At 47.0% G+C, this 10,000-nt stretch overlaps 1 protein-coding gene across 1 annotated transcript in view; it reads left to right on the plus strand.

Moving 5' to 3' along the window:
* Nucleotides 1-10,000, plus strand: part of npr1a (natriuretic peptide receptor 1a) — an 18,636-nt gene that overhangs the window by 2,661 nt on the left and 5,975 nt on the right. Inside the window, exons 3-12 of the mRNA XM_035620164.2 lie at nucleotides 2,428-2,618; nucleotides 3,379-3,492; nucleotides 3,948-4,128; nucleotides 7,363-7,457; nucleotides 7,567-7,702; nucleotides 7,905-7,989; nucleotides 8,128-8,248; nucleotides 8,337-8,411; nucleotides 8,493-8,570; nucleotides 9,257-9,361. Coding sequence (XP_035476057.1) covers nucleotides 2,428-2,618; nucleotides 3,379-3,492; nucleotides 3,948-4,128; nucleotides 7,363-7,457; nucleotides 7,567-7,702; nucleotides 7,905-7,989; nucleotides 8,128-8,248; nucleotides 8,337-8,411; nucleotides 8,493-8,570; nucleotides 9,257-9,361 — 1,181 coding nt within the window. The remainder of the gene's footprint in view (nucleotides 1-2,427; nucleotides 2,619-3,378; nucleotides 3,493-3,947; nucleotides 4,129-7,362; nucleotides 7,458-7,566; nucleotides 7,703-7,904; nucleotides 7,990-8,127; nucleotides 8,249-8,336; nucleotides 8,412-8,492; nucleotides 8,571-9,256; nucleotides 9,362-10,000) is intronic.

Raw genomic sequence — 10,000 nt, forward strand, 5'->3', positions numbered from 1 at the left:
CCTTCCTTCCCTCCTTCCTCCATCTTTCCTTCCTTCCCTCCTTCCTCAATCTTTCCTTCCTGCCAAAACAACAGCCGAAGTCTGACACCAGCTGATTTCACGCTTTCCTCTCTTCCTTCCTTCCTTCTCTGGATCCCTTTCTCCTCCTCCTTGTTGTGTTTCTCCTCCGTCAGTTTCTCCTCATTAACTGATGGTTAATTATTATTTGATTCTTTTGCCTCAGTGGTTACTGACTGACTGTGATACGTGTTTATATATGAACCCCGTTGTTCTGATCCAGTGTTAAACTCTGTTCAGACCAGTCGGACTGAGGCTCCTGCTGCTCCTGCTTTCAGTGTCAGCTGGGAAAGAAGCCATGTGAGCAGTAAAAGAGAAGGGGCCCCAGCACGGAGCCCTGGGGTTCCGTTGTATCCAGAGAAGACAGAACAGGATGCAGTGGTTCACTGTATCAAAGCTCCAGCTGCTCTCATGTTCTCACCAGATCTGCGTCTGTTGGTGAACTGCACCATGGGAGCTGTATTTGTTTGTGGTTGTGTTTGTAGTCAAAGAACCAGAGACTTTTGTTTCGATGATTGAACCAGAAGAGAATCATGTTGATCCACTTCACAACTGTGTGAGACACACACACACACACACACACACACACACACACACACACTAACTGCTCCTATCATCTTCTAATTGAGGCCATCTGTTGCCGCTGGCAACACTTTACGGTACTGAGAGTAATTACATGTGTGTTTGTGTGTGTGTTGTGTGTTGTGTGTTTACTGGTCTAAATCTCACTCATTCATCATGTTATTTTTCTGGTTCCTTTAAAAACATAAAGACGAAGCAGAAAAAAACTTGAGTTTCACTTAATCAAGTCCATCTGAAGACCTGAAGACCAGAGGACCAGAGGACCTGAAGACCTGAAGACCAGAGGACCAGAGGACCTGAAGACCTGAAGACCAGAGGACCTGAAGACCAGAGGACCTGAAGACCTGAAGACCTGAAGATGAGAGGACCAGAGACCAGAGGACATGAGGACCTGAGGACCAGAGGACCTGAAAACCAGAGGACCTGAAGACCAGAGGACCTGAAGACCTGAAGATGAGAGGACCAGAGACCAGAGGACATGAGGACCTGAGGACCAGAGGACAAGAAGACCTGAGGACCAGAGGACAAGAGGACCTGAAGACCAGAGGACCTGAAGACCTGCAGATGAGAGGACCAGAGACCAGAGGACAAGAGGACCAGAGGAAATGAGGACCAGAAGACAAGAGGATATAAGGACCTGAGGACCAGAGGCCCAGAGGACAAAAAGACCTGAGGACAAGAAGACCTGAGGACCAGAGGACTTGAGGACCAGAGGCCAGAGGACAAGAAGACCTGAGGACAAGAAGACCTGAGGACCTGAGGACCAGAGGACCTGAGAACATGAGGACCAGAGGACAAGAGGACATAAGGACAAGAAGACCTGAGGACCTGAGGACCAGAGGAACTGAGGAAAAGAAGACCTGAGGACCAGAGGACCTGAGGACAAGAAGACCTGAGGACCTGAGGACCTGAGGACCAGAGGAACTGAGGACAAGAAGACCTGAGGACCTGAGGACCTGAGGACCAGAGGACCTGAGGACAAGAAGACCTGAGGACCTGAGGACCTGAGGACAAGAAGACGTGAGGACCAGAGGACAAGAAGACCTGAGGACCTGAGGACAAGAAGACCTGAGGACCAGAGGACCTGAGGAAATGAGGACCTGAGGAACTTTCATTCCCAGAAATATTAACTATATCTTGGCTAAACGAACTCTGTTCGTTTAGCCAAGATATGTTTTTGTTCACACGCACGTGTTGATGATCATGTGTGTGTGATCGTATCTCACTGAGTGGAGGTCACACCTCCGTCGATAATGAGCCTTAATGACCGTTTCCTGTTCACACTGCTCGTTAGACGAGGGGCTGGGGTGTGTGATAATCACCGTGGTAACTGACGAGCCGAGCGCTGAGGTCATCAGTCGGGGACAGTTAACCTCAGAGGAGGAAACTGGACACTGAACCTGAAGCGTGTGTTGTTAGACTCTGAGCTCAGACCTGATGGATGGTCTGATGTGTTCATGGATCAGACTGAGCGGGGCCCCGGGCCCCCCTGGCCCCCCAGGCCCCCTGGCCCCCCGTGTGAAGAGACAGTTCATGTGTTAACATAGACAATCAAAGAGACGAGACAAACACAGATGTGAGAGACGACAGAGTGTCGGGGTCTTGCTCAGGGTTCGTTGTTTCATGTTTCATCTGCGGCGTCGACTCTGTTTCGTCTTTATATTTTCTTGTCAAGATGAAACAGACAGAGCCAGAGGTTTGAAAATCGGCGATGGAGGAGAGTTATGAAACAAATTGAAACAATTTCCACCTCTTTCCTTCTCCTCCTCCGTCGTTGTTCTTCTTCAGTGGTGTACCTGTGCTGCTCCTGGGACATCCTGCGGACGCTGATGGTCCAGTTCTGGAAGGAGGGGGTGGACTTGAAGGAATACGTCTTCTTCTTCATCGATCTGTTTGCTGAGGGTTTGGGAGGACGGGGTCCAGTCAGGCCCTGGTACCGAGGAGACCAGGACGACTTCGGCGCCCGACTCGCCTTCAGGGTGAGACTCACCACAGACTCTGAACCTGAAGTTTGAGAGAATGAAAATGTTCTCATCAATGTTCTCATCAATGTTCTCATCAATGTTCTCATCAATGAAAGAACTTTTCTCTCTCTGTTCCCTTTCACCAAATAAAAGTCACGTTAAAAGACGCGGGGGTCAGTTTTCAAGGCGACGTCCACACGACTACCTTTTAGATTTAAAACACATCGCTGTTGCTATGGTTGCGCCTGGTGGGAGTTTTTCCGGCCTCTGAATCAGAGACGTTTGGAAACGCTGCTGGTCCACGTTTAGTTTGTAAACGATGGCGCAGACGACGCCCAGGTTCTCTTCTCTGATTGGTTCTCATCAGTCACGACTTGACGTCACTTAACCTTCCTGTCAGTAACAGTTCCACCTCGTCGTTGTCCCTGCTCTGACTTTTCACCATCGCTGTTGCTAAGCAACCAGCTGCAGCCTGTTTACAACACACGGTGTACGTGAGCGGTCACGTGACGCGTGTGAGAGCTGAAGGAGATTATTTCCGAATGCGGAGCTAAAAAGCTCGTCAGGAACAGTTTTAAAACAAAATCGTTTGGATGTCGTCTGAATCACCAAACTTCCCTGTAGAACGTGAACGAGATCCTGTGTTTTATTTTCACCAAACGTTCCTGAATGTGTATTTCTGAATATTGTCCAATGTCTGTGCTGAACCTGCAGATCACAGAGAGAAACGTGTTTGACAGAACGATGAACAGTGTTGTTGATGTTTTGTGCTCAGAGTGTGAAGGTGTTGACGTACCTGGAGCCGCAGAACCCACAGTATCGTCAGTTTGTTGAAGCTCTGAAGAAGGACGCCAAGAAGATGTTCAACTTCACCATCGAAGACTCGCTGGTACCAAACACACTGATCCTATCGTCAGCAACGTCCGCGCTGACGTGCGATCGGACACTTGTTCTTTGTGATTGAAGCCCCGATCAGCTGGTGCTTCCTGGTTCTCATCTGTGACAAATCATCAGTAAAATAAAGAACAAATGACAGAAAAATGATTTGATAAAGGAAGATGATCTTTATTTTCTTTATTTTATGGAGAAACAAATTTATTTGTAAAATTTCAGTCGCAACTAACTGTATAAGCAGAAATTATTTTAAAAAGAAGGAATTTAGTTCATTTACATAAAAAGTCTGAGCTTTTCTCGAGGTACCTGCCTTCACATTTTATTCTACAACATAACTCTACATCATGAGACAGATTTATTGACAATAAGGAATATTCTTCACAGGATAATATCAGATATACAATTCAACATGATTGAATCTCTACATTGATTGATGTCGTTCTGTCTCAGTATAACCTGATAGCTGGAGGCTTCCATGATGGAGTGATGCTCTTCTCTCAGGCTCTGAATGAGACTCTGAGAGAGCAGAGGGGACCAGGACCGGGACCAGGACCAGGACCAGGACTGGGAGAAGTCCGGAGGCCTAAACAAGACTTGGTGACCAGGAGGATGTGGAACAGAACGTTCCCAGGTGAGGACTGATGTTTCTTTCTCATGCGTCTGTTCTGGAAAACTTTTCTGAGCCGCGTGGGAACATTCAGCTGTCGACCAATCACAGCGCAGAGCTGGATGAGAAAAGTCCTGCATTAAAAATATTGTAAAAACCACAGAATATTAATATCTCACTGACCGCTTCAATATAAAAAAACTCTGAGCCTGCTGCAGCTGCAGATGAAGAGAGGTTCCTCGACAAGTACTACAAGTACAACTGTTTCTACCTGTTCTGTTTCCAGTCTTTATACTAAACTAAGAAAGCCGTTTCCCAGTATTTATGCTAAGCTAACTGAGCTGTTTCCAGTCTTATGCTAAGCGAAGCTAACTATTTTCCCCTGGTTCCAGTTTATATGCTAAGCTAAGCAAACTGTTTCCACCGGTTTCCAGTGGTTATGTTAAGTCACCTATCTTTATGCTAAGCTAAGCATTGTTACAGAGTTGGATTAATGTTTTAATGATGTCATGACTGAGCGTCCAATCCGAGCGCTCACTGGGGTTTTTTCCCTCCTGGTTGTTGGTTCTGGTCCCAGACGTCCTGTCGTCTTGTTCCCAGTGTCACAGCCAGCTGGTCCACATTTGCACCGCAGCGCTACGCTAACACGCTAACTCCCTGCTGACATACTTATAGCTGTGAGAAAGTAAGTGTGTGTGTGTGTGGGGGGGGGGGGGAATCAACGGAAATGAAATGCCAGCCTCTCGTTCTCATGGTGACATCACAGAGCACGGAGACTCCTGATTGGTCGTCAGGGTTCATTAGTTAACAGAGGAGTGATTGATGGGTGGGGAGGGAGAAGCCGGTTTCTCACTGGGAACAACAAACTAACTTCATGTCTCAGATGATTTGTTTTGTTGTTCTCACCGAGCCGAGCGTCGGGATCCGCCTCCACATCGTTTGAGCTCAAATTAAATCAAACCTGAACATTCAGCCTCTGTTGCCCCCGAGCTCGTCTTCTCAGGCTCCAATGATCAGATCGAACATTTCCGACCTGAAGAGTCAAACTGCAGCCGATGTCTGTCCAGTCGGGTTGGGGTTACGAGTGAGTCCGATGGTTTCACCACTGAGTTTAAACACCAGACAGAGAAAGAAAGAAGAACAGCCTGTGATTCGTCAGCGCAGCAGTTTATCCTGAAGTTTATCGACTGTGAAAATGTCTCCATCCATCAGACACACGTGTTGTTTTAAACGTGAAATCAGTCGTAGTTTAGTTTCTAAGAAAATAACTTTTCTGTTGTTTTAGTTTTCCAAACATTCTAAAGACAAACAGATGAGACATTTCATCATGTGGACGGAAAAACACAGAACAGACTGAGGCTGTAATACGGTTAGAGACAGATCAGATACCGGACCAGTCCTGACGGGCCCGGTGGTCTGGGGACCTGGGTCCTGAGGCCGTTGCGTTCAGGTCTCTACTCTCACATTGGGACAGAATGTCAGGACAGAGCGGGATAAGACACGATGAGAGAGGGACAAACAGGACAGGAGATAAATCTTCAGTCTAATCAGCCTGAAGGTGTCTCTTTCAGTCAGCAGGACATGGTCTTCATTTCAGACACGTGGTTATTCTCTCTATTTCCTCCAGGCGAAGAACAAAAACACAGATTCATTCTCGGGTTGTTTGTAATCAGCAGCAGCATCAGAAGGGACTGAGGGGGGGTCCAGGTGTGGAAGTGACAGGAAGGGGCCGTCCATCACAGGAAGTGACAGACTGACGGCCGGGCTCAGCTGCAGTCGACCGACTGATGAGATTAGACGCTGAGATTCATGACACGATGAAACGACAGGACACAGCAACACTGAGTGTTTACATTTCATAATGATGTTTTCAACAGTGAGGACATGAACAGTGTGGACACACATGTACAATATTAATTTCTTCATTTCATAATGATTTATGTTTCCTTCAGGATTTGTTCGGATGAAACAAACGAGATGCAACATGTTGATTATTGATGAGTGTTCATCACTCGTCGGCTGTTTCCCGCTGTATCCACGTGTCATGCTAATGTACGTTAGCTGTTTCCAGGAGTTATGCTTTACTCAGTTAGCTAATCTGTGTCCGGGGGTTATTCTTAGTTAAATTAGCCGTATTCCTCTGTATCGAGTGATTAAGCTAAGCTAAGTTAGCTGCTCCTCGTTATCCAGTTATTTGCTAAGCTAACTGTTCCTGCCTGTTTCCAGTCTTCATGATGAGCTAAGCTAACTTGTTATTTAGCTTTAAACCTGTTTGTCCTCTCGGCTCGTTTCAACTGACATTTGAAGGTTTTCGTGTGTGTGTTTGTTTTACAGTAAAATAAGTATAAATGAATTCCTGAGGGCGTGTCTTCAGTATTTCTTCAGTCTTGTCGTCTGATTGGTTGCAGTGTTTATTGATCAGCGAGCTCACGGCTCCCAGTGGACGTGAGTCACGACCCCCCACCTCCACACGGAGCTGTGTCAAACCTGCTTCACACTTTACTTTTCTTTTCCTGCTGCAGGAAACTGGGGGGTCACCATTCTGATATCGGCAGGGTCAAAGGTCAAAGTGCAGTGATGAGTCAGCAAACACACAAAAAAACCCTGATGCACAAACACATGACCTGAACTAAAGTTAAATAAATCTCAGTTTATAGCCTCGTACTGATCCTGTGATTCACGCAGCTCCTGATCAATGACTTTTAAGTTATTGATTGTTTCTCCAGTTGACCTCTTGACCTTGTGTGAGTGGAGAAACATGTTTATTACATTAATGAAACCAAACTCAGTTTTGTCTTGTTGACGACGTCAGTGCAACTGTCAAACATCTGTCAATCTGTTCTGCTGGTGTCTGTCGTCTGTCGGCTCGGTGCCACAGAGAAACGGACTCTGGGACAGAGTGTTGATGTCACTGAGATAAACAGGCTGCATATTAGATTGTTCTGCTTTTATCCAGCAGCGCGCGCGCACACACACACACACACACTGGAACACAGACATTAATCACTGGACATGTGCGTCAGAGGGGGGTGGATGGATGGATGGAGGGAGGGAGAGGAGGAGAGGAAATGTGTTTAGATGAAGGAGAGATGTGAGGAGAGAGGTCACAGTGCTGACAGCCACCGATGTCTTAAAACATGAATATAATAATCAACCTGAGCTGAGAGTTACAGGACAAATCCACATATCTGTGTGTGTGTGTGTGTGTGTGTGCGTGCGTGCGTGCGTGCGTGCGTGTGTGCGTGTGTGTGTTTGTAGGGGTGATGGGTGCGGTGGAGATGGACGAATTTGGGGACAGACAGATGGACTTTGCCATGTGGGACATGACGGACGTGGACTCTGGAGAGTTTCAGGTGAGAGTACCTGACTCATGATGTCAACAGTGACGCCCGTGGTTGGGCGTTGTCAGAGGTGTGTACTCCTAACAAGTGAAACCATGTGTGTGTGTGTGTTTGTGTTCAGGTGGTGTGTGTGTACAACAGCAGTACGAAACAGCTGATCATGCAGAGTGGGCGGAGCTTCCAGTGGCCCGGTGGGTCGCCACCCCCAGACGTCCCAGAGTGCGGCTTCAAGAACAACAAACCCTCGTGCCTCGCACGTAAGAACACACACCTACACTGACGTCATCACCTCGACCACATCCGGACTTCATAATGTCCTCATTTTCACAAATGTTTTCTAGAATGATCCTGACTTCAGACATTCAAAGTTCTACACGATGTCCTCATTCGTCGCTCAGTATATATATGAACCGTCAACAGTTCCTGCTCTAACGTAGCTTCCCTCCGTCTCCCTTCAAGGTACAGTTTCCATGCATCAGATGGTTGCCATAGTGATGTGCTTCGTCTTTGTCATCATCGTTACCGTGACTGTCTTCATCTACAGGTGCGACCCAAAGTGTCCTCACTTAGTAAAAGATTGTAATAAAATCTCATGACCTGTTTAGTCAGACAAGAGGCACGTTTAGTGGACATGGACTGGACAGGATCCTCTGTCTCACCTGTCTTCCTGTCTGTCGAACAGGAAGTTGAAGCTGGAGAGCGAGCTGGCAGCTCAGCTGTGGAGAGTTTCCTGGGACGATGTCCAGATGAGCAACCTGGATAAAGTCCTGAAGAGAGCCTGCAGCAGACTCACCATGTCTATGGTAACAAAAAAAACACAAACTGAAACAAGAGAATTCATTTAAATAGTTTTGCACTAATTGTCGACTGTCTCAATTTTTTTCTCTGCAGAAAGGATCCAACTACGGCTCCCTGATGACCATGGAGGGAAACTTCCAGATCTACACCAAGACTGGATACTACAAGGTGTGACTCCGCCCGACAACATCCTCCTACATACGACTGAACAGTAACATGAGCTAATACTGCTGATTCTGTGTCCTGCAGGGAAACTTGGCAGCCATCAAGTACATCAACAAGAAACGAATTGAACTGACCAGGAAGGTTCTGTTTGAACTGAAACATGTAAGAAGTCAATCTGTCCACCTACCAACCACAGACTGTAAATAAAGATGGCCGACGAATCTCCACTTCCTCTTGTTGTACAAAAAACAAGCCAAAATATCTCTTTATTTACATTCTAAGCGACCAACCAACCCCACCATGGACACTGAGAATCTGATTGGCCAGGATCAGTGCCTTGTTTGTAGAGTGTTGATGGTCTTTGTGAGAATTGAAGCAACCTCCGTACTGTCCACCCTGCCTTCCTTCTTAGGTTCACCATTGAGTATGTATGAGACTTGTTTGGGTGGTCAGTGCCTTGCTTATTGGATTCGGAGCTACTGACAGATCTACTGACCTACAAACTGACTGCTCTACCTACTGACCTAACTCCTACTGATCCACTGACAGTAGGTTGGCTGGTCGGTAGGTAATGGACCATCCAACCTACTTGTTGACTTACCTGTCTACTGATATACTGACCATTCCACCTACAGACTGACCAACCAGCTCATCCACCTTCCAGTCAACCTATCTATCTTTTAATCTACCTACCCACCCACCTGACCGACTGAGCTGATGCTGGTCTTGGTGGGACCTGCCCACCAACCCAACTCCTTCCTACGTGCTTCCGTTGACTGCTGAGTGACTGATGTATGTTCAGTGCCTTGACTGTGGGATTTGAACCTGCGGTCTCTGTGTTCCTGCAGATGCGTGATGTCCAGAACGAGCACCTGACCCACTTCATCGGCAGCTGCATCGACCCACCAAACATGTGCATCATCACAGAGTACTGTCCCCGAGGCAGTCTACAGGTGCTGTTACCAGTCTATCAGTCCATCTATACCCCTGTACACCTGCCTGTCAACCCTCTGTACCCCTCACAACTACCCATCAACACTCGATAATCCTCCATCACGTCTTTATACCTTCACAACACAACACACCTTTACAACCCTCTCTCGCCACGTATACCTTTACAACCCTCTATCACACCTTCATATTGATTTTACCCCATTATCAGCTCTTCATAACTCTTATTAAGCCCCTTTCACCCTTCTTTCAACTTTCTGTTGCCCACTGTTAATCCTCTCTACACCCTAAACTCTCTGTTCCCTTCAACCCTTTGACCCATCAACACGACTCCCTGTGTTAATCATTACGTCTGTCGGCTCCATGTGTTTCTGCTGCAGTCGTCTAACATTCCTTCATACGTCAGATGCTCTCTCCACCTCCCACTTATATCTGTCAGCACTGTAACTTAGCAACCTCCTGGCATGGTAACCTAGCAACATGTGGGCCTGCTGTAGGTTGGTGTGGGCGGTGCAGGGTTGGGCTGTTGCCAAGTGACCACTGGATCTCACAGGGTTAGTTCAACAAAGAGCTCTGGAGGAGGAAATCTCCACAGACAATGTTTCAACATTTTAACTCAAGACCATATTATTATAGTGTGC

This window comes from Scophthalmus maximus, chromosome 22 (genome assembly GCF_022379125.1).
Source record: "Scophthalmus maximus strain ysfricsl-2021 chromosome 22, ASM2237912v1, whole genome shotgun sequence".
In the NCBI taxonomy this organism is placed as follows: Eukaryota; Metazoa; Chordata; class Actinopteri; order Pleuronectiformes; family Scophthalmidae; genus Scophthalmus; species Scophthalmus maximus.